The sequence below is a fragment of the Zophobas morio genome, unplaced genomic scaffold, assembly GCF_036711695.1.
Source record: "Zophobas morio isolate AGI-343-1 ecotype UQ-CSIRO unplaced genomic scaffold, CSIRO_AGI_Zmor_V1 ptg000004l, whole genome shotgun sequence".
Classification (NCBI taxonomy): Eukaryota; Metazoa; Arthropoda; class Insecta; order Coleoptera; family Tenebrionidae; genus Zophobas; species Zophobas morio.
Genome location: NW_026972109.1, coordinates 7,421,218 through 7,445,571, shown reverse-complemented (window position 1 = coordinate 7,445,571; position 24,354 = coordinate 7,421,218). Strand labels below are relative to the sequence as shown.

The window sequence follows — 24,354 nt, the reverse complement described above, 5'->3', positions numbered from 1 at the left end:
TTCCACCCATGATTACATGAGTATCCGCTGCCATTTTCCCGAGATAAACGGCGTGACATTAAAATGAAAAATTTGTTGTTATAAATAACGTGCCGTGGGGATCCGTATCACATGTGGAATTACATCATTCTTCCTCCTGCAGTAACAATTCCCAACTTTGCGGTCGACTTATTCGAAAAGAATTTTTTCACATGTTTACCGTGACCACTAGTGTGAAACTTGTGCACAATTCCCCCATCGTAAAATGACCCATGTCCACACTAAACGTATAGTTAACCAACGCGTGTTTGCAGTCGCTGGAAATTTATTACGCCGACTTCCGAGCAACTGAATAAAGCTCCTTGTCTGTCATTTAAATCCCACGTTTTTACTTTCAATAAAATTGATACTGTCTTACTTTCGTTCCTCGCATGCACTGCAATGAGTCGTTGCGAATTGTGGTCTTTGATTAAGTGTCGAAAGCCGCTTCAATGTCGTTAATAAAGCTACTTTTCCCCTTTTCAGCGGTTTTGCGTTACAGGCTTGTCGATTTATTTAAAAGGTGGATGAAATTTTTATTGCATGGGGTTATTATTGATTTGTGCTAATACAGGCTGTGGGTTTAATGAAAGTGCACGCGAACACAGCAGGTGCAGGAAATGCAATTTGCGAGAAATTGAGATTTTGACGTTGGTAAATTGTGACCGCGGTTTATAATTTGATTTCTGCGTTAATTAAGCTTGTGTAAGACGATAGTTTTATAATCGGGGGTCTGGGAATTGTGGCAAACATATACATTCACATGATATTTAAAGCTACTGCTCAGGGACTCGTCTCGTTACGGTTATAAATTTTCAAAAAATAAAAAAAATAAAAATTCAGACAAAATGATTAAATGTTGACGATGGAGATATTCTGCGCAAAATGAAAAAAATTTGTCGTTCTGTAGTAAACCGGAAGTAGGACCACCGATGTCTTCCGGTTTGCCTTTTTATGTCAATTGCCTGGTGATTAGTCAGATAATCTGGTTTTCATACATACGGTAGTTGTCAGTTAAAGTGACACACCCTGTATATGTGCAATGACAATCCAACCTACTTGAGCAAATTATCACCGGCGAAAAAATGTCACAAGTGTAAATGTGTGAATCATAAATTTTCGCCGCTCCTTCCGTTTATAGTGGAACTTCTCCAACTTATACCAGACACACTATACATCATCAAAACTTCCAAACACGTACCGTTGAACCCGACCAAACTCTGCGATGGGTCCAAACCATCAAAACTTACGTCTATAAATAACCAAGTTAGCACTAATTCGCAAAATGCATAAAACATTGCGGTTCTTTTAAAAAGTTCCCGACAGGTGCTAACCGCAGCCGTTAAAACAATTAAAAATTGTTACTATTTCGGCCACTCTGGCTCCAGCATTTCCACGAAATCGGGGGTAAGAAAATCGTAATGTGTGGGCTATTTTTAGAAATCGTTGAACGGAGGAAAGGAATTCATCATGTTTCAATACAACAAACACAAGTATGTGGCCTTGATTTAAATTTTTTACAACGCGCGTATTATATTGCAAGGAGATAATAAACAAATTGCGTTTAAAAATACTGGAATGAATAACAAATATAACGATAACGACACATAAATTACAGTAATGACAACGAAAAAAAATGAGTTATCAAAAGGCGGCGCGACAGATCCAACAAAGAAACTTTGTTTAATTGTATTTTTAATGGAAGTTGAAACAACCCCAACGTTGATGGATTTGGGGATGATCGTGCAGCGGCAGACATGTGGGAGCCCCGCTTCCAGCTGTCCGTCTAGGGCAAAACCACCCCCTCAAACCCTCAAGTCACTCATACCCACACGTTTTACCCTCATAATTAATTACGTAGTAACAGAAACGCCAACAAAGAAATTCGTTACCGGAGCCCACTACTCCACACCGTGACCCCCCCCCTAAAAACGACAAACACCCCCACGAGGCCCAAAACCCCCCACAAAACCCGCTCCCAACCGCCGCTGCAGCGTCAAACCCAAAAACATGATTTCTATTTCGAAAAAAATGTCGATGACCAACAGGAACCGGCAAGCATCTTTTTCATCAAATACGAAAACTATGCCATTTTGGCCCCCGGCGAATATCAAGACACATGCTTTGGGGCTTACGAAACGTTTTTTAATTGACGACTTTGCAAAAAACTTACTTTATTCTCCTATATTCCTAATAAAACGAGCACAAATCTTTACAACACAACGTTACCACACTACTTGTTACAAACTTTTCTTTAACTAAAACGCGCATAATCTCGAATCAAAATGGCGTTTGCCCCCCCATTACCGACGAAAAGCTGACACGTCATTGGCCCGTTTGATTTAAGACGCTTTAGAGTTGCCAACTGCTAAAAAACCACCCTAATAAAACTGTCAGGGTGTGGTTGGCTTCGGGATGGGGCTGCGCTTCGGGGCTGTAATTAGCGACCGCAAGGGGCTGCACTGGGGAATACCGGTCAGGTCAAACGATAGAGTCGCAGGATATTGACATTTGACAGACACAACAAATTTAGTAACGGACTTTCAACCAAATGCATTTGTTTTGGTAATGTTAAACTGTAATAAGAATAAATATTTTGGAAAAGTTAAAAGAATTGTTGAAAGTACAACAGCGAAATGTTAATTTCAGCTTTCAGAGAGTTAAACAGTTTTTTGTAACGGAAACAGACCTTCAACCGTCGTCTAATTATTGATTTAATTTAATTTTTTTGTCGTAGTTGGGTTTTAGAGAGGTAATTTTTAAAATGATTTTTTTGGTCAGGTTGGTACAAGGTGTATCAGTGGCGTCCAATTCAATTTTTTACACATCCAAAAATTGGCACGTTTACTGGAACATCAGATTTATCCAAAGCGCATTTATAAACTCATCTTTATGTCTGAAAAACGCGTAAAAACACCGAAAATGCCAAAACAGAAATAAAAATGTTCCAACCACCAGCGCCCTCTGTATTTACTGTCATCCCATATCTGGCATTTTAATTTTAGAATTTTTGGCAAAAATAATTCCAACATTGGTAAGTAAATTCATTTCACACTCTCCACCACTAACCAAAACCCCCATTTCCGCAGGGCGCATCCCCCAAACTCCAAAATGTCAAAACCAGGAACCTCTTCAGAGACTCAAAAACAAATAGCCCTTAAAACCTGGGAAATAGCCAACAAAGTCGAAATGGTCAACTCAGTCGACGACATTTACAGATACGACAAAAAGCAGCAACAAGACATCCTCGCAGCCAAACCCTGGGAAAAAGAGTAACGAATAATTAAACCTAACCTCACTTTCGCCTAACAATGACGTTTCAGCCCCCATTTCTTCAAAGATATCAAGATTTCGGCGTTGGCGCTTCTCAAAATGGTAATGCACGCTCGTTCTGGGGGCACTCTCGAAGTGATGGGTCTAATTTTGGGAAAAGTTGACGGTAATACCATGTTTGTGATGGATTCGTTTGCTTTGCCTGTTGAGGGGACTGAAACACGGGTAAACGCGCAAGCACAGGCGTACGAGTACATGAGTTCGTATATAGAAGCGGCGAAGTTGGTAGGAAGACAGGAAAATGCAATTGGGTGGTATCATAGCCATCCAGGTTATGGTTGTTGGTTGTCTGGGATTGATGTAGGGACTCAGATGTTGAATCAGAATTTCCAGGAGCCGTTTGTGGCTATTGTGATAGATCCGGTGCGCACGATTTCGGCAGGGAAAGTATGTTTAGGGGCTTTTAGGACGTACCCTAAGGGGTATAAGCCCGCGAATGAAGAACCGTCGGAGTACCAGACTATTCCTTTAAATAAAATAGAGGATTTTGGGGTACATTGCAAGCAATACTATTCTTTGGAAGTTTCGTATTTTAAGTCGTCACTCGATAGACGGTTGTTGGACTCACTTTGGAATAAATATTGGGTGAATACTTTGAGTTCTTCCAGCTTGTTAACAAACGCTGATTATACGACGGGGCAAATTTTCGATTTGAGTGAGAAGTTGGAACAATCGGAGGCTGCTATAGGACGTGGAGGGTTTATAGTTGGAGGGACGGATCCTCATGAGAAGAGGACTGAAGATAAGTTATTGAAAGCGACGAAAGATAGCTGCAAGACCACGATTGAGATTATTCACGGATTGATGGCGCAGATGATCAAAGACAGACTTTTCAATAGCACTTCTCTCAATAATACATCAAATTGATTTGGTTTCCTGTTTTAATTTTTTAAATCTTAGAATATTTATTTCTGTAAGTTGGCAATTGGAGTCCGCGTGTATTCTTGGTTGCCTATATAATACTAAATAAATTTTTACTTACACTGGTGTACTGTGTTAGATTACTCCTATAATAGTATTATGCGCAAATATGCGAGTACAAGGCTACAAGTATACGGCAAATATTGTCTTAAAATATTTGCTTTCAATATACTCAATGTGTTAACACATGATTCAGTAAACAAATCTCTTGAAAGCCAAATTACGTTATGAAGATACTAAACAACGATAATGCACTCAAATTGATGGTTTAATATGTATGTGGTCTAGAATTTGATCCTTCATTCCTTCAGTAGCCTCAATAATGTAAAACGTAACGATTGCGCTTCGTGGAAAAACCTCAAAATCAGGTAACGAGTTCACTTTCAAATTAGTCTGTATAAGCGGATCAAGCGAAGTAACAATACCGAAATAATTAAGAAAGTCCGTCCAACTTTCACTCAAAGTAGTTTACGTTTCCACGATTGTGCGTTCGAATTTCAAATTTGGCGCAACGCCTCCGCCCAATCACCATTTAGTACTTTTAGCATTTCACATTGACTAACCTGCGTCGGACATAACCCAATATTATGAGTGGTCTATGATTATGGTGTTGTCGTGCGAACACTAAAGTCTGGAACTTTGTAAAGCACAAACCGTAGCCAATATCACCCACTTTTTGATAAATTCAGGTGAGAAGTGTTATGTTTAGTGTAAATCAGTGCGTCGTTTAACAACGAAACATGGCTGGAATATTCGATATTGAGATACACGATGGACAACCCGAGAATTCGGACGATGAAGATGATGCTATAGACATCACAGAGGTAATCAGATGGGTTAATTTTGGTCAAAATAAAACGAGACAAGTGTCTTGAAACCATCACTTGATCCGCCCGTCTGTAATCTTATCGCGCTCCGAAACTCGTTCCGTTTCAATGTCACACCTTATGGCATTTGCATCAAATGGACTTGTGCAACAACAATTTCACTTCTTTTTACGTAAATCAGGTGTTGGAGGAGTGGAGTTTCGGGGGGCTTTGCCTCGGGGCAAACGCCCCAATTTAACACGCTAATCTGGAACTTAAACCCCCAATCGCCGAGATTAACTTAATCGTTTTTAATTGTTGCGAAATTTTCAGGATCAGTATGATGAACAACCAGATGTGTCTGATATGGTCGAGTAAGTATCCATATCTCTTCCACACTTGCTTTAAGCCGCCTGATAACACCACGAAAGTTGTTGTTTTGATTAAGATTAGCTAATAAAGTAATGCATGTTTATTTTTGGTTTTTTGAAATTTTGAAGATAAATGACATGTGTTTCAAACGTGTTTAGCACCGCCTATACGGAGAGGGTTCAAGTCGACGAAAAGAGCGTCAATAAGGGGAAAAAGATCGGAAATGAGGATTTCCGCATACTCAGCGTTTTGGGTAAAGGGGGCTACGGGAAAGTTTTCCAAGTTATCAAGGAGACGGGCGCCGACAAGGAGAGTATTTACGCTATGAAAATTCTACACAAGGCTTCCATTGTTAGAAATCAGAAAGACACTGCACATACTAAGGCTGAACGCAATATTTTAGAAGCTGTTAAGGTTGCACTTCGCATTTTGCGTCGGCATAAAATACATGTCTCTTTTGCAGCATCCTTTTATAGTTGAATTAATCTACGCCTATCAAACTAACGGGAAATTGTATTTAATATTAGAGTTTTTACAAGGGGGAGAACTTTTTACCATGTTGGAGAAGGAAGGGCTCCTTTTAGAAGAAACAGCAATGTAACTATTACTAAAACCACCAAAGTATCGTTCTCATGATTTTTTTTCTAGTTTTTACTTATCTGAAATTTTACTCGCCATTGAACATCTCCATTTCCTAGGTATCGTCTACAGAGACTTGAAACCTGAGAATGTTCTACTAGATTCGAAAGGTCACGTCAAACTGACTGACTTTGGTCTATGCAAAGAACATATCAGGGACGGGGTCTTAACGCATACTTTCTGCGGAACGATCGAATACATGTAAGTTTCGAAAATTAACAAAAAAAAAAAAAAAAACAAAAATGTGACCATTTTTGACATAGGGCCCCCGAAATCCTCACCCGTAGCGGCCACGGAAAAGAAGTGGATTGGTGGTCATTTGGAGCTTTATGTTACGACATGCTGACGGGAGCTGTAAGTATTTCCACTTCTACGTCATCACAAAATGCGTAGGTTTTTTATTTGCGGGGTTTCTCGTTTACGTCAGACTTCTGATTGAAAGCGTTAATGACGTCATTTAAACTTAAATCGTTAAATCTAGGATTTAATCATGAATTGTTGACAACGTTATCTGAAAAATCTAACAATAGAACACTTGTAACGTAAGAATGGTGACTTCTACCCGCATACGTGTTGACGACTTAATTACCATGTTCAGAACTATTTACCATTATCTCTTGAATTTATTTGGTTGGAGATAATTATGGGTCACTACCTGCATAATGACATGCGGTATTGTAAATCACCGTGACTCATTATTTTTGTATTAGAAGTATTTTCCCGTAACGCATAATTATCGAGGATTAAACGAATAAAACAAATACGGTGAAAACGAAGGATAAAATTTGATCAAGAGGTCAAATAGAAGATGGTTTGGTTTTTTATCGGCAAGATAAGTCCGGAAGTGACCTTGACTTTTGTGTAAATTGCGACAGCGGGTAATGATTATGAAGTCTTTTATCTACTGAGTGAAGATTCTATGAAAGAAACGCGACTTTCAAGGTTGGGTAATTATGTAATTGATGCTCACTTGGAAAATGGATTTTTAGCAAAATTTGAGAAATTGTATTTTTGCGAAACCTTTTTTATATTATATAACTCCATTGTTTTACGATCTTGCAACAAGATCGCCGCTGCGGGTTAGTTAATCATATTACAAAAAAGTTAATACCAAAAATTTAAATTTTAGTAATTACGCTATTGTTAACACGAATTTATGAATAATCTACCCAAATATGGCAGTAAAATTGCCACTGTGTTCAGACATCACAGATCACCTTGTCCCTGTTTATTGTTAATAAATTGTTGTTACAAATTTATTGTTGTAAATCAACCGTCACTTATAATTATTGCTTAGTTGCGACCTTTAATAACTACCAAATTTTTGACCCATAAATGAGGGAAAACAGAAAGCACAAAAAATTATGTAGACGTTTTGAAAAAAAATCAAACTTGACCTTTCATACCCACGTTGAGTAAGTAGGTAGACTATCGATTATTGTAGACCCCTGTTTCTAGAAAGCCACTTACTGGTTAGTCACAAAAACGAAATGGAAAACTCATTAAAATACACCTACCACCAACAGAAATCACAAACAACCCTATTTTAATTATAAATTGCACGCTTTTTCGAAATTCATCCCTAATTTATGACCTCTGTTGTTCTGTTGTAGCCTCCATTTATTTGTAATTCGCCGAGAAAATACGTCTCCAAACGCTACGCGAAAAACGAAAACCAGGTTCGTTCAAAATTTCTAGTCCTAACAGGACTCCCCGGTAGGTACAGACAAAACCCGTCCATCCAGACATGCAAACGCCATTAATCGTTCATGTCCTGGATCTCTCGGAACTTCTAAGTCGAAACGTTGTTTTCGTAAATGTAGCGTTGTCGTAATTCATCGCCACTATCAAATTTTTATTCGCGCAAATTTCCAGCCGCCATTCCAAGGTGATAACCGCAAAAAGACAATAGAGAAGATCCTTAGGGGCAAACTATTCCTTCCACCTTACCTCACCCAAGACTCTAAAGACTTGATTCGCAAATTGCTTAAGAGACAAGTGTCGGCCCGGTTGGGCACCGTCGACGGCGCCTCGGCCATCAAAGGCCACTCTTTCTTCAAGAACGTCAACTGGGAGGACGTGCTTGCGAAGAGGGTCACGCCTCCGGTGCCGGAGAGCATGCTGAAGAAGAACCAAGACGACACTTCGAATTTCGATAATAAGTTCACGAAGCAAACGCCCGTTGATTCCCCGGACGACTCCCTCCTCAGCGAAAGCGCCAACGAGGTCTTCAAGGTGAGAAAGAGCGATGCCGGGGGTTTCACTCGACTGGTCGATTATGTCTTTTTAAAATATGTGGAGCAAATTTTACTAAATTCGTAAAGGTTGAGAACTAAAAATTTAGAGCTGCTCGAGAAAATTGGAGGACCTATGTTAAAGAATATGGCGGAATATAGTGTGGTTTTTGGTAAGTACATTCCGCAACATTTTGTTTTGGGGTGTTTTTGTCACAAAATTGGTTTTCGTGAATATTTTTCTTATATTTTATTTTGAGTATTGGAAACTAAAATATGAATGAAACTTTTTCTTTTATTGGTTAAATTAAAAACGGCGTCGAAATGAAGGTGGAGTTTGCGATTACAATATATAGATTAAGTAGGACCAGTTGAGTCGGCGGCCGGTGTCCCCAAGATCGGTGATTCCCAGCTTAATCCATGAGCTCTTTTCAGGGGTTCACGTACGTCGCCCCCTCTGTTTTAGAAGAAGTGTACAAAAGTAGCGTGAAAAGTCGTCCTCCCCGGCGCCAGCCCCGCATCGAACGTAACTTCAGTAACGACGCCGCCGCCGCCGTCGCCGCCCCCGCCCACATCGTTGACCACAATTACGTCAACAACCACGCGGTCGCCGGACCGTCACGTAGCCAATTCCAACCGTACAACAACTCGCGCGTAGGTGTAGATAATAGTTATATAAATAATCCGAGAGTAGTCCGCAACTTCCAGCCGTTCAACCAATTGGACAACCAAATGATGGGTCCTCGGGGGATCCCCGTCAATGTGAACAATCACGTGATGGCGGGGCAGCCGCGCGTCATCAACCACTTCCAGCCGTTCAACCAGCTGGACAACCATCACGGGTTCGGCGGACCGGCGCATGCGATCAACATGGACACAAATTCGGTTAGGTTAGACAATTACCAGAGGGGTGGTGGGGGGTTCGCGACGCAAGGTGTGCGCAACGCGAATAACGACGATCTTATGTTCATTGATCGGAGGCTTTCGATGATGGATGTATCTAACGATCTACCTCCAGTATAGTGTGGCATTTTATTTTAAAGCTTGATTTAGTTGAATTTTGTTTACATATTTATTTCTTTGTTATGGTTACCATGAACTAGTTTAATTGTGGATGTTACGTGATAACCTGCAAGAGTGCAGGAACTTAATTTTATTTTCACCGTAGAGTGTAGATAGATCAATTTTTTGTTACCATTTAGTAACCTTGCCGCGATAATTCTCATCTTTTTTTTTTTTTTCATTACGAAAGCTTGGAGAGAAATGACGTAGGTTAAGGTTGTTGTTAAATGGAGTCTATAATCTAAATTTCTAAAATTAAGTACAGTAAAGAATTATAGAGATTACGTTATTAGAGTTGGAGCACTTTAATTTGTTAAGTCATATATGTTGTGAATTGTGGAGTTAGGTGTGGTAACGGTTTCGCTCTCCATAGCCACTAAAGGCACTACGTCTGCGTTCTAAATCAGTTTCTCCTATTGTAAGCGTATTGTTTTATTGTTAATGATATTTAACATAGGTAGTGGTGGGGCTTCAAATTACTTAGTTATTTTTGAAAATAAAATTCAACTTTTACGACCAGGTGCTTTATTCGACTTTCTTTCACATATTTACGGGATGTTCTTTTTTTAAGTGTAGGTAACTCACCTTGCACTCGAGAGTATTTTTATTTAGCTGAACGAACGCATGCTTTTACGTAATATCGTTTACATTTTTTATGATATTCATAAATGAAACCCCTTTACGAGGTGCAAGAAAAAATGTGTTCATTATGAGATAAATTTACACCAATATAGACTTTTTTATACATAAATGTAACGTTATATTTAAAAAAATGTCTTTTAGGCACAAACTGCTATATTTTGTGCATTACTATGAGATGCAAGGTTGGTTATTGTATAGTTAAACATGTTGTGTACAAGATGGTAGCGTAATTATAGTTAAGTGGAATATGTTATTCATATTAATCTTTTATATATTTATCGTCATAACTAAACAAATTTATAGATTTTATGCAATTTATATTAGTCCTGTCTCGTTCAATATGAGTGATATTGTTTCTATTTCGTTCATAAGGTAATCGGCTCAATTGCGGATGAGTGGCGTTTATTTACAGATTACTTATCAGTACGTTTGTAACAAAACAATACTAATAAAGTGTATAATTACGAAAAATATCACTTTTTTTATCAGACTTAGTAGAATTTTTATGTCAATTAAATTTTAATCCCCTGGTGCCACAAAATTATTGAGGACGATTTCTCAACAAACCTCAAGATTAAATATAATCATTACAGTTACTCCTGTGGTCACAAATAGGGATATTTTACATGAAAACTGTGCTGTACCTTTGTTCAGTTAATAAATGACAATAAAAAAATCACGTTTGATCATTATTTCCAAGTCTATGGCACAGTTCTATGGTGTCGACTTTATCAAGTTTCCACGAAAATATGCCTACACTGGTCATCGGTATTTCACCAAACAACCGATAACATTCGATCCTCGAATCGTTCTGTCAATGTGGCTGTCAACATCACATGCCTAACCTCAAAACTTCGATCGATACATTTTCAAAAAACTTTTCATTTAAACCTAATCAGTGACGTAAAAACTACATAAAATGTTATTAATTTAACTGCAGTTGACCATATAATGTCAAATATCTTCCATTTCCAGTTAAAATCATGCTGCCGCAAAGTGTTAGGTAATTCTCACATTCCTAACCTCTTACTTAAGGTAACTACAATATTTAAAACGATACCCAGTAACCCCCTTTTTGTAGAAACATGTGTACTTTACACTCCCCGCAGCCACTTACGTCAACAAATCAGACCGAAAAGCCACCACTATCGACTTGACGGAAGATGTGGCCGCAGCGTTCCCCCGCAAACCAACTTTTATACCTCCATGGCGCCCCACGCCCTCCACCAACCACACCAACATCGTGCGGCACTATCTAAAACTATCAAAGTTTCGCCTAACTAGTAATAATCATCAGTGTTAGGTAGTTACATAATAACAATTTGTTTGTAGCACTTGTTGTGGTGACGTCAATGGCGGGCTATGCAGTGGCCCCTGCACCGTTTGAAATAGCCCCATTTCTTATGTGTACAATAGGTACAGGGTTACTATCAGGAGCGGCCAACGCTGTTAACCAATTTCATGAAGTGCCATTTGATGCACAAATGTCAAGAACAAAACATCGGGTTCTAGTGTGTGGAAGACTAACGTAATTATTTTAATTATGAATGGGTGTGTTTTAATTTTTGGGGTTGCAGGCAGCTGCACGCGATGATGTTTGCAGCAACCACAAGTCTGAGTGGGTTGGCGATTTTAAACTACGGGGTTAATAGTTTGACCGCCAGTTTAGGGTTGGCCAATTTTATTCTATACACCTCGATTTATACACCCCTCAAGCGCATTAGTATTTTAAACACGTGGGTGGGCTCTCTTGGTGCGTACTACATTTAATTAAAGTTGTAAAAATAATGGGTGTTTTTTAGTGGGCGCTATTCCACCGTTGATGGGTTGGGCCGCCTGCGCCAACTCTCTGGGTCCAGGGGCTTGGCTAATGGCCGCTATTTTATACTCCTGGCAGTTCCCACACTTTAACGCTCTATCTTGGAATTTACGTCCTGATTATTCAAGAGCTGGGTATAGAATGATGGCTGTTACAAATCCGGGGTTGTGTCGGAGGGTGGCTTTAAGGCATACCATAGCGCTTGAAGCCATGACGTTAGCGGCCCCATACTTAGACGTTACCAACTGGTGGTTCGTTTTAGAAGCTACACCTCTTAATTTATATTTTATTTATTTAGGTGAGATGGTTTCACACTTTGAATTAAACTAACCTGTCTTTGTAGCATACAATTTTTACAAAGATTCGTCCAGCGAAACGTCGCGGAAGTTGTTCCGATTTTCGTTAATTCACTTGCCGTTGTTGATGATGCTCTTTTTAATTAATAAGAAGAAATGGTTTGTGTTTGATGGTGACGACGTGAAAAGTGTAGACAGTATGCTAGAAAATGTTTAAAACTGAAAAATAAAGGATTTTTCGAACGTGTCTGGGGAAATTTTATTTTCCAACGAGAATCATTTGTATTTTTTTATTGTTAGGAGCGGTTTTAAATTGGGTAAAAAATGTAAATGTATTGTTGGTTGCCTAATTTTCAGTGTTTTCACACTTGTCATGAAGTGGTTGAAATTAGAATCTTTTTTAATTTTTTGTTTGATGGAAATTTCCGATGAGTGAGATTACCCGCCGGTTCCATTTGTAGGGGATTACCCAGATTACTCTAAAAAAAAGTTGATACGATTACCCCGCCTCTAGGCCAATAAAAGATGGCATTCTTAGGACTCCGCCCCTTTGAATGGAGGGAGGGATATCCTTGACGATGCAAGCCATTCGTAATGTCAGCTTTCATCTGTTAAGGAGCTTTGATGTCCTTTGAAAATTTTACAGGTAATGTGTTTTGACGTTCGGCAGATGATGCGTCGATTGAGGAGGCAAAATGGATTTTGCGTGATTACATTACTAAACTAAAATAATATTTCAACATTAACATGAAACTGTTTATTTTTCAGTTGTTAATTAGTTGTAAAAATTACAAAATATATTATTATAACGAGAGAAGACGGCGATTTTGTGGTATTATTTTGTAGCTGCTTCAAATCTATGTGGGTATTTAAGGTTTTACGCGAAAATCAATACTCAATACACAGCTTTGGATTGATTACGAACTGTTTTAAATACTTAAAGAGACAATATCATGGGGTTTCAATTTTCAGTGGTAGTAAAAGTAGATTTACTACCCCTTTAATTATTAATCTTTTTGGAGACTTGGGAAAGCCTGAATGGAACTCTGATTTTTGTATCTTATGGGGATTTTTGTAGCAGGATTGGTTAACGAATGTCTAATTTCACGTTGCGTTTCACAGTTCGGAGATTACGAAAGGGCGGCGTTCCATTTCCACACATCTGTCGTCTAATCTAATCTAGCTATTTTATTATTAGACAGACAATGTGTACCTACTTCGAATTTTAAACATTATTTTTACTATTATTTGCCAATCGCCTTAAAAAACTGATGACGTTGTCAACGAAATGTCATATTAAATATGCACGTAAGATGCTCGTTTATTAGCTCTTCAAGGATTTGTTCCTGTTCTTAACTTTACGATTTGTGTGGGTCTAAAAAAATTTAGCTTGAAATATGAAATATTACTGTAGGTAGTTTCAAGGTTTTAGTAAGACACTAACAATTATTTAGGAATTACAGGACCCTAAAATCTAAAAAATCCTACAATAATGAGTATCATATCTAACCAGTGTTGGGCAGTATCTAGATATCTACTTACTAAAATCGAATTTAAGCACAAAATATCTGTATCTAGATACAAAATTAATGGCGCAGATACAGATACATTTTTTTATTGCACTTTTTTTCAGTAGTTATTAGTTGAGTATTACTAGTAGTCATTTTTGATACTTCATGTTGGTGATTTTGGTCACATAAACAAAAATAGAGATAAGAGGTCCACTAATAGTGTTCTGTCACGGAAATTTTCATATTTTAAATACCATAATTTCCTACATTGTAGCCTTCAGTACTTATACATCTTTAAATACATATAATCCTGAGGGGTAATAAATCTAAGCGTAAATCACAATTCACTATTCACTGCGTTTTACGCTTATCGGGGCAATGCATTTTATCTGTGTACCTGAGCAACCCGGGTCCGGTAGGCCCGCTGGTTGTATTTGTGTTATTAAATAAGAGTAATTTTAATAGTAAAAATATTTGTTTAAGGTATATTATTATTTTTAGAAAATAATAATTGCGTGTTACATAATGATTAATTTTTTCAATTAGCACAAATTAGTTCTGTAATCGACTAATCTAATGTTCAATACATACATTTCTCTCGCATAAATGGCATATTTGTTATTGTTTTATACCTTTATTTTTCAGACAAATGTAGCATTTTTCCTGTTGCCACATGTGTCATTTCTTCACTTTTTCATTGTTGGACCTAACGCGAGGCGGGCTTGGCAGGTCCGTTTTGCCCTAGAATGTGCCGATTATGTTTAAGTGTAAATCTTGGGCAATAAAATTAATTTTTAGAACCCTCGGTAGAATAATTTATCGTGATACCTATATTCTCAGAAATCGTGAAACGAGATTAAAATAAAATGAGTTTCAACAAAAATCTGAAAATTTAAAGTTGCACTCTGATCCTATAAGGGGTTTAAATACCTTTCTAAGAAATTGTACTACTTATTTTGCCTTAAACGGAACCAGAAATTCTTCCTAAAATGTATGTATATACCTGCCGCACCGGGATAGAGGATTACCGGACATGGTAATAAAAACATCGTAAGCCGATATTGAAGAATAATACTTTATGACCTGCAGCACAGAATAATCATTTCCCGTATTCTTTTGAAATATTAATTTTAATGCTGGAGATAACTATTAGATATACTCAAATACAATTTGGACACTGTAGTATGGGAATAAAAACAAAAAAAAATATTCTTTTTAAGCGTACGTAATAAATATTGCACAATTTGCGACACATCAAACAGAGAAGCCATGGCCTATTTGCAGGAAAAAAGAAAAGATTTTTCAGTCTTGAATAACTATGCTGCAGTAAAATGTTTATTTTTTTTAATTTAATACCACAATCCCTTCTTCTGCACCTGTGGAACGGGTGTTTAGTAGCGGAAACCAAATTCTGACACCAAGAAGAAATAATTTAGGTGACAATACGTTCGAAATGTTGTTAATTTTTAAAAATTCATTAAACAATACATAAAAAAATACATAAACATGTTTTCAGTTATTTTATTCGCCAAAGCTTCAAAAAGTAGGTATCTGTTATAGCAACATGAATGTCGTCAAGTTTCCGACAATTTGGAATGTTGCAACAAACGTCAAACAAATGTTCATTGAAGATAAAATATTTTCATTTTAAAAATTAAAAAAAAAATGTTGGTTAATCTACATATTTTTGAATTCTAGTTTTGTATATACGTACAATTAATGATAGAAATTCGAAATCTAAAAAATGAAATGACATTAGAGCAAACAGAAAGAAATGACATTTCATCATTCAACCGTTTTTAACGAAAATTTTATTCTTGTGTTAGTTTATAAAATAACAATGTTCAATATTATATTTTAAAGTGATTACTAGCCCTGAAGAAGAGAAAATAATTCTCAAAACGTTGGCTCAATAATCAGTGTTTCGTTTGGTCCTCTCTCCTCATTATTGCTGAACAATGGACGTGAATCTTATATATATCAAAAAGAAAATGTTTATTAAATGTCTTAAATGCAGTATTTTTTATTTTTTCACTGATGTAGTAACTGATATGTATTTGGTTTATTGCGTCAAAAATTTAAATAATGCCTTTCCCATTTATATCTACTTATTATCCGCTAATGTTCCAATTATTTGGAAAAATAGATACCTATGTGAAATATGAAACCATAAATGAATACATATTTATAAAGAAGCTATCCGTCAGTGAAATCATGCAGTTTTAGAAATACATCACCTTTGGTTTTTTCTAAATGAGCTCATTTTATTTCTTAAGGGTGTACAGTCGTCACGTACATACAAAATTGATTCCAGTGAGAAGAATTTTTTTTTGTAACTAATACAACTACAGGTACTGACCCAAGAGAGGAGAGATTATGGTCACCGTAGGGAGTCCGTCATAAAATGCAAATTTATAAACAACACCAGATAAGCTTATTTAAGTATCCGGAAATGAAGAGTACAGGGGAATAACCATCGAAGTCCATTTCTATGAATTTTGCAAGAAATTGAGTTGAAAGTTTAAAACGCTGCAGAAAATAGATTGAGAAACCCACAATGATACGATTTCTCAATTTTAGTCCTTTCCAATTTTACGATTTCGAAATATTTCGATTTTTCAATTTAAAAAAAAAAGACCTTTCTAAATTTTCAGTTTTCCGATTTCTGAAGTAATTTTTTTATTTTCCCATTTCTTCCCAAAGTTTCGATTTTTCACTTCTTCAATTTTTCGATTTCTCAGGTTTTTGGTTTTTTAAGCTTACGATTTTTCGACTTCTGGATTTCCCGATTTTCAGTTTTTCGTTTTTTTAACTTTAGATTTTTCAATTTTTTGGTTGTTTATTTCGATTTCTCAATTTTTCAACTTTTCGATACTTTAATTTTTAAATTTTTAAAATTCTATATTTTTCGATTTCTCGAGTTTTCAGTTCTTCTATGCATATTTCAATTTTTTCAATTTTCGGAATTTATTAAATTTCCGATTTTCCATTTTTTTTTTATTTTTCGATGTTTCGATTTTTCAATTATACCATTGTTTAATTTCTCGATTTTTAAATTTTAGATTTTCTAATTTTTATTTTTTTTATTTTTCCATGTTTGGACTATTTATTATGTCTAAAAGTAAAGTAAAAAGTAACTACCAAAATTGTGACTAAAAATATGTAAAAATTAATAGAAACTAGAAAACAACGCTGCTAAAACATAAAAATAACTGTACTTTCCCAAAAAAATCTATTGCATGATTACTAGGTATTCCACTAGTGTTGCTAATTTAGGACGTTAGTATCAAACACAATGAAAGAATTAATTCTTAGTTAAACAAAAAAATAGTTGCTTGTCAAAATCGAGTGAAACATGTGAGATGTGATATATGTTTATAAATAAAAGCATCTAAGTAATAACTATTTCCCACAGAATTTCTGGATTCTTATACATAGAGTCGACAGTGGTCTGAGCGCGCTCCGGTCTGTGGATCATACAAATTCTCGCCGCACCAGTTTAAGAAACTTTGATTAAAGCTATAATAAATCATAACGACAAAGAGACCTGTCGGATTTAAGTACTTACTTTACCACAGTAAATAGGCTAAATACTGATAACGTTAATGCACCCCATCTTTTTATACCTGCTTTATTTGTATAATAATATCTTTGATCACTCATGAACACTATTATTACTATCAAATTTAATTTAATTTAATGAAGATTTTCGTATTGCGAACAAGTAGATATATATGTCGCACAAGTCTTCAAGTGCTATCGTAAGGATGATATTGGAAGTGGCGTTTTGCCGTATTTCGGCAGATTTTAATGACCGTAATGAGGAGGTAGTATACAAATTACGCAACAAAGACGACCCTAATGAGATTACAACGTACCGAAATTTATGACTCCACCTCTTTTAGTCTGTCGCCGGACGATTTACTTAGACAATCCTAGAAACAATAATCAGGACAGGACTCGTTATTACGTTTTCTAAATTTCTCGTTAGCTATATAAGTACGTGATTGTAAAATAAATGTTTTATTCTTTTATACTCGTACATTATAATGTTATTATAATCATTGTTAACGCTAGAATTATAAAATCAGTTTAAATGTTTTTATCATTAGTTCAATGAAACGTGGTGAATACGGACCTGGCGAAGCCCTGGATGCAAAGTAATAATAAACAAGCGAAGCGAGCGAGTTGGTTAATTTTATGAATTCGGATGGAATAAATAATAATTATTTTATAGGAGTAGGTACTTCTTTCTTTTTTTTTAATTACATTTGTAAAAAAATAAGACAAGAGTTAGTTTTGCAAAAACTTTTTGTAAACTGTGTATTAAATCTCGCAACGATTGTTTACTATTCTATGATTGTGTCAAGTTTTTAATGCCAGAGGTTTTTCTTCAATGAACATAAACGCGAGGGAAACAAACATAATAGTACAAGAGGAATAAAACAGAAGCGTTAAAAGCAAACGCGAGCTTATTTCCAACCAAATCGGGAGAGAAATATTAAAGAGAATTTCAAAAATGGTTTTAATTAATAATTATTATCGTTGAATCAACGAATTCACAATCATGTTTCCACTTGGGTTTCCACGGTAATGCAAAATGACTGAAATATGGATAAAAATGACATAAGTGTTGCAAAAATAACGTTTTTTCACTAGCAGCCTGGACGCATGCAAATGCCGACTCATTTAGTGGTAGCAAATTCAACTTTTGCTACCACGGGTTCAAAAAGAAAAATTGAGGTTATGTACGCAATGTTTGATGTGATTATTTCTTAAAAAATGAACAAATGTGTGCTACAAACATTACTTGAGCATACGCATGGTAGTTGGTAGACGGTAGAAGATAAAATGATTAACTCAGCGACAAGTATAAACGGTTTTCTTTGTGTTGAAGATTTAGATCAAGTTTGATTAGAAATCAAAACAAAATCACGTTGCGTTAAAAAATTGAACGTTTATTTTTCAGTTTATTGTTTTATGGTTTCTACTAGTGAAAAAAATAGTATATTAACCACGGTTGCAAAGCCACTTCTAGACCTCGCACTTAGAGCCCTCGACGCTGCGCGTCTCGGGTTCTAATTTGCGCTCGGTCTAGAATGCTTGGCTCTGCAACCTTGGCTAATAATATACTATTTTCTACTCATTAAGGTTGAAGTTTGTCATTTTCCCATCGCTGGCAGTGGATGAAATTTCATTTCACCCTCTAGTGGAAAAATACTCGGCCGTCTACGATTTTAACGGGTCGTCCAGCCTGAGCGTTTCGCAGCTAGCGAAACGTGTCGCGTATCGCCTGCACCGACCGCACCGTCCGCTTCGCGCGCTTCGAAAATCATGACGCCTAGGCTGGACGACCCGTTAGTGTTTGACGTTTAATACTGCTAGTTTACACAAGTGAAAACAATGAACATGAGTGAGACTGACGAAGTTTCTGAAGAAATTTTGAATGCTGCCAATGCGGCATTTTCGAATCTGATACAAGTGCAGTTATTGATACAGGAAGCAGCCAACTAAGTTTAAACAAAGATACAAGTTCAAATAATACTTACGATAAAAGTGTAAATATTATTGGTGATAATTGCACAAATTGTTCTATTACAGTTAATGTATTTCAAAAATAAAATACCTACCATAAACAAACATTTATTTCCTAATTTCTTAGAAAAAATAGTATATGCAACTCGCGGATGAAGAAATTTCAACGGCTCGAGTTTCTTTTTCGCACTCGCTCGTTGCACTCGCTCGTGTGAAAAAATCACTCTCGCCGTTGAAATTCAACTTCATCCACTAGTTCCATAATGTACTAATTTAACATCACAAAAAAACAAAAATAATGAATTTAAGAGAACGACTATAAGTATAAAATAAATAATAATTTCTGCAGTTTTCTTATTCTAAGAAATGGAGGGAGAGGAAATTATTTCCACGAGATAATCTCAAATATGCAATTATTTAGAATATACAAAAAATAAATTAACACTAGCCACCTGTAATTAGTTGCAATTATTCATCAGATCATAAAGGATGTACATTGCATAAATTTCAAATTCCAATTATAACCAAAGCTGAATTACATCTGATTTGCATATCTTCTTTGTTTTTAAACCTTTCTCATTCAGCAATGCATTGCAAAATTCACACAACTAGAACAATCACAAAATTTGTCAATTTAAATCTTTAAATAACTTAGATACCTACAGAGATTTTACTTAATAGTTATCACGTAAACGAAGGAAAAAATTATGCTTAGTTATGATGCGTATAGATATGTAAAATTGATGAAAATTTGTCAATAATACAGGGTGTCCAGTAATTTTTTGTCGCATGCTAGAGACAAAATAAGTTCCACCACCGTGAAATGTGGTTTCCATTCTCTCTGTTTTTAAAAAATTAACATTTGTGGAATTAATAATATAAGGAATTTTAAAAGTGACCGTTATATTAGAAGATATTGTTATAAATCGGTAAATAATATCAATAGGTACTTTTCAAATACAAGACAAAATACGTACATACTTCTGAACATCGTAATTTTACGTTTGATTTTTTTATAAAGTAAATCCTCTAAACTGTAGATAGGTAGTTCAAAAATGAATTCTCCACCCAAAAATCCAGATTTGAAAATAATAATATTATACATAAGTAGACAGCGGAAAATATCCAGCAAAATTTTGGGAAATATGATCATATGATATGCATCAAATTTATGCAAATATGCAATAACTTTCTTAGTATATGCAGAGATATGCTCCAAAAATTAGAAAAAAACGTAATAACAACTAAATTTATTTACAAATTACAAAAGAGGTTTCCCGAGCTTACGTTTTATTACAAAAAATACAAAAGTCACATTTTTAAAGATAATATTCTTATACTAAAGTATAAATATAAACAGAACAAATTAAAAAATAGTAGTAATCGACTATTTAATTACTATTTTGGTAACAATTTATTCTGAAATATTTTTCGATTCTAAAGTATGTACCTAAGTATTTGTAAATAGAAAAACTGCGTCCTACGTCCACAGATGTAAAAATACTTATCGGTTTAGAGCAGGTACGACAAAACAAAGTTCCTTCTTGAAGAATAATTTCAGGAAAAGGTTTAGTCCATAAATTAATTTGAGTTATTTTCGACATATTGACAGACCTGTATCGCTTTAAATGCTTTCAATGCAAACTCACGATGAAAAATAACAGGATAAAGTCCTTTCGACCACCATAAAACGTAGGTACTATTAATACACGAACAAAAAGATTGGGAATTAACGGTATTTCCAAAAGTAATTCGGGCCCGAATTTACCTTGAAGGACCCAGTGTTTTCTCCAAACTACCATAAAACCCAAACCTTTCCTAGTTTTGAAAGTCAGGACAATATTAGCAATATGATTCATGAAATTTCGTCTTTCTAGATAAATGCCGATAGAATGTCAATCATTTTTTTAAAGCAGCACAAAAATTAATAAAAATGCAAAATATGCACCCGTTACGTGAAATATGCAGCAGAAGGCAAACATATGCAAATATGCAATTTTTTTATAGCTGTAGGTATTCATTTCTAATTAGCATGATTCGTGCAGTACATATTAAATATCAAGACTTGTATGCAAACAATAACGGATATACAAATTTCATAAAATCCGCTCCTCTAATTATTTTAGCACAAAACATTAAATACAAAAATTGTAGACAATTAGAAACTGTTTCTAAATCCTTTTTTAATTATTTTCTAACACGTTTATGTCTATTAAGATTTAATTTTCTTTATAGTACCTTATGTAGTTGATTCAGAATGTAATGGAAATTTCCAGTTCCTTCGTCACATGATTTTAATCTTCTCTTTATATCCGCTGCCTACCTACTAGATCTAAAAACGATTATCCCAAAATTCTCCCTTGACAATTATCATTATCAAACTAATATTCATAATCGCAGTACAGTTAGCATCCTTGATCCCCTTACATTTTTTTCCTTCTCCGTCACTTTAATCCTCCTTCGTACCTACATAAATAAAACACGTTCCCATCCCCATCCCCATCCGACCCATACATCTCCCATCATAATACCAAAAACCCACCCCGTCTCCTAATAAACACATCCCAACCCCATCTCACACACATCCACACAAAACACCCCTAAATACATATCATCTTTCCAACGACAGCTCAATTTGTACCATTTAGCGCGCACCGCTCGCCGCTGAAACGCATCGGCTGCGACCCCGCATCCGCCGCCCCATTGGCCGACTCGCCCGTTCGGTGCCAATCCCGCTCCGGAGGCGGGCCCGAACTTCAACATCCACGCACACATGCCTCTCGCGTGCCAGTCCGCCACTGACGACGCACGAAAGCCGGAAAACTGGCTACTGTCAAACGCGAGAGTGACCTGGAGTGGTGCGACGTCGCCGACGAGACGTACAGTGAAGACGACTTCAGGATGGTCGAAACGTCGGCGCAGCCGAGCCAGCGCCCGCTGCTCGGCAGCATGGTCCTGGGGGAGGGCTTCCGGCCGGTGTTCAAGCGAGGCGCCGCGACGGCCACGACAAGCGCGAGCTCCCTGTTCACGATCGACAGCATCCTGGCACCGAGACCTAAGCCGGCGTCGCCGAGGCCGCTGATGCAACACCCAGGGCTGCATCTGGGGCACATCGCCGCCGCCGGCGGCTTCGGCGCGGCGTCGGCGGATTTTCTGGGTAAGTGAGCACGTGGTGGAGGGATTAAAGTTGTAGATAAAAATCTGTCAAAAAAAAAATTAAGTGTGGGTTTCACAGAAAAAAAAAGGAACTTTTTGCTTTTCTCTTTTCTAACGTATATTAAAACTTAAAAAAAATCCAATAGGCATAGGTTTATCGCTGGTCATTTTAATCATATTTCAAGTATAGTTACCATTATTTCAGATGTTGCTGAAAAGGTTGTTTTATTTGCAATTTTTTTGAAAATTTATTGTACTTAAGTTTTGTTTTACTGCGCCAAAAAAACATAATTTTTCGAAAGAACAACAAATTCCCACAATTGACACAATTGACACAATTGTGTAGGTAGGCATAGTATACATTTTGGAAGCAAATTTGACAATTTTGGTAACTTTTATCAATGTACAGAAGTATTTAAATTTGAAAATTAAATTTATATTAAGTACACGAAAATAATAATTCAGTGGATACCTATACAATATTTTTTTGCAAATATTTAATTATTAATGTTTGAGAATATTAAAGTATGATGATCATATCAGTGAATTCAGAAAAAAAAATACAAGTATATTAGTATATATAGGTGGTCATAAGACAAATAATTTTGCAAATTAATTTTTCAAATTAAATCATATATTTAGGTAAAACGATTTCATTTGACGTATCAAAAAAAATAGCTACAGACTAAGGCTATTTTTTGGAACACACTGTACATATTTATTATATATAACCTGTAGAGGTATTTTTGGACAAAAAAATTAAAATTTCCGTGCACAATTTAATTTAGTATAAATGATTCTAGCAAAAAAAATATTCTCTTAGGAATTTTTAAAAAGTAGTTTGTATGTACAGGGTGAGTGACTAAACGCACGGTCCTCTATATCTTATTAATTATATTAGATATATAAATACCCTAAAATTATTTTAAACTATACAGAGTATTTTGTTCTTGAGGCAACTTTTTTTTTAATAGAACACTCCATATATTTTGACATATTTTCATTAGCCTCCTTCTAGGCTATAACCACAGTTTATTTTTGGATTTCCAATGCGATATTGCCACGTTATTCCAACTTTCATTAAATTTTTTGGTAATGGAAAGATTCACAAAAAATCCCATAGGGGTCACTTTTAAAATCTTCTTACGATATTTTGTGGAGGGATAGAAAAAGGTAGGTAGCGCTTTTCTGTGGTAAAAATTAAATGAAATTTTAATATACAGAGTGTTTATAAAAATGTTTAAAACTTTAGAATGTTCACATGTGTATATTTTAGTCTTTTCGAATAGAGCACCCTGTATTTTATTACTGCATCTTACTCTATTTTTGTTCACATTGTTCCAATACGATGTGTCTCTTCAAAAAGTAAAAAATCGGAGCACCTTTACATACAGAAAAATTTTTAGATACTTACTGTAACAAAATGCACGATGGTTTAGATTTTTTACAAACACTCTGTATATGAAGATTTAATTTTATTTATACGACAATAAAGCGCGTACTTTGTTTATTGTAACACAGATTTTAAAGATTTTTTCGTAATCCTTTTATTGCTAAAAAATTTCAAGAAAATTGAAATAATGTGGCAACATCGCATCGGAAATTCAAAAATAAACTGTAATTGTAAAACCTAGAAATAGGTCAATTGAAATATGTAGAAATATATAGGGTCATTTAAAAGAACTGAGTTATCTGTTACACCTTAAAAACATAACACTCTGTGTAGTTAAAACTAATTTTAGAATATAATTCGCGACTTTTTTTCTATTTTTGACGAAAGCACCCCGACAAAATGGCTCCGCATAAAATAGCTTCCGACAAAATAGCTCTGTCAAAATAGCCGATTATCTAAAAATCTCCCGAAGAGAGCAAAATTTTAACAACAAATATTTGCATGCACTATTCTTTATTAAACATCATAGACAGGCAAAAACATGTTCCAAATTATTAGACATATCGACTCCTAACTTGTACAGTATATACAAATATGTCTTTTTTTTATTTCTGTTT

At 35.7% G+C, this 24,354-nt stretch overlaps 5 protein-coding genes across 7 annotated transcripts in view; 4 read left to right on the top strand and 1 right to left on the bottom strand.

Annotated features, from left to right (window-relative positions):
- The window catches only part of LOC135139947 (uncharacterized), a 30,388-nt gene extending 28,087 nt beyond the window's left edge, over positions 1–2,301 (bottom strand). The window contains exon 1 of the mRNA XM_064070323.1: positions 2,192–2,301. The gene's annotated coding sequence lies outside the window, so the exon portion shown is untranslated. The remainder of the gene's footprint in view (positions 1–2,191) is intronic.
- Positions 2,302–2,930: 629 nt separating this feature from the next.
- LOC135139936 (COP9 signalosome complex subunit 5) lies at positions 2,931–4,338 on the top strand. Its single transcript, XM_064070305.1, has 3 exons — positions 2,931–3,052; positions 3,108–3,290; positions 3,342–4,338. Exons 2-3 carry the CDS (start codon positions 3,130–3,132, stop codon positions 4,216–4,218), a joined length of 1,038 nt encoding a protein of 345 aa, XP_063926375.1. The 5' UTR covers positions 2,931–3,052; positions 3,108–3,129; the 3' UTR covers positions 4,219–4,338.
- A 484-nt stretch (positions 4,339–4,822) lies between these two features.
- On the top strand, positions 4,823–10,498 carry LOC135139903 (ribosomal protein S6 kinase beta-1-like). 3 transcript variants are annotated; one of them, XM_064070276.1, is made up of 9 exons: positions 4,823–5,096; positions 5,412–5,452; positions 5,609–5,864; positions 5,914–6,047; positions 6,099–6,290; positions 6,353–6,443; positions 7,965–8,324; positions 8,759–8,977; positions 9,032–10,498. In XM_064070276.1, exons 1-9 carry the CDS (start codon positions 5,013–5,015, stop codon positions 9,344–9,346), a joined length of 1,692 nt encoding a protein of 563 aa, XP_063926346.1. In that variant the 5' UTR covers positions 4,823–5,012; the 3' UTR covers positions 9,347–10,498. The 3 variants fall into 3 exon arrangements, with proteins under 3 accessions (XP_063926346.1, XP_063926354.1, XP_063926341.1); XM_064070284.1 differs by having other exon boundaries at positions 9,018–9,148; XM_064070271.1 differs by having other exon boundaries at positions 8,759–10,498.
- Positions 10,499–10,821: 323 nt separating this feature from the next.
- On the top strand, positions 10,822–12,389 carry LOC135139925 (protoheme IX farnesyltransferase, mitochondrial-like). Its single transcript, XM_064070295.1, has 6 exons — positions 10,822–11,062; positions 11,109–11,310; positions 11,360–11,555; positions 11,605–11,780; positions 11,830–12,144; positions 12,190–12,389. Exons 1-6 carry the CDS (start codon positions 10,979–10,981, stop codon positions 12,357–12,359), a joined length of 1,143 nt encoding a protein of 380 aa, XP_063926365.1. The 5' UTR covers positions 10,822–10,978; the 3' UTR covers positions 12,360–12,389.
- A 9,474-nt stretch (positions 12,390–21,863) lies between these two features.
- Positions 21,864–24,354, top strand: part of LOC135134644 (homeobox protein goosecoid) — a 38,268-nt gene continuing 35,777 nt past the window's right edge. Inside the window, exon 1 of the mRNA XM_064063374.1 lies at positions 21,864–22,345. Within this exon, the coding sequence (XP_063919444.1) occupies positions 22,090–22,345 (256 nt within the window). The 5' untranslated portion in view covers positions 21,864–22,089. The remainder of the gene's footprint in view (positions 22,346–24,354) is intronic.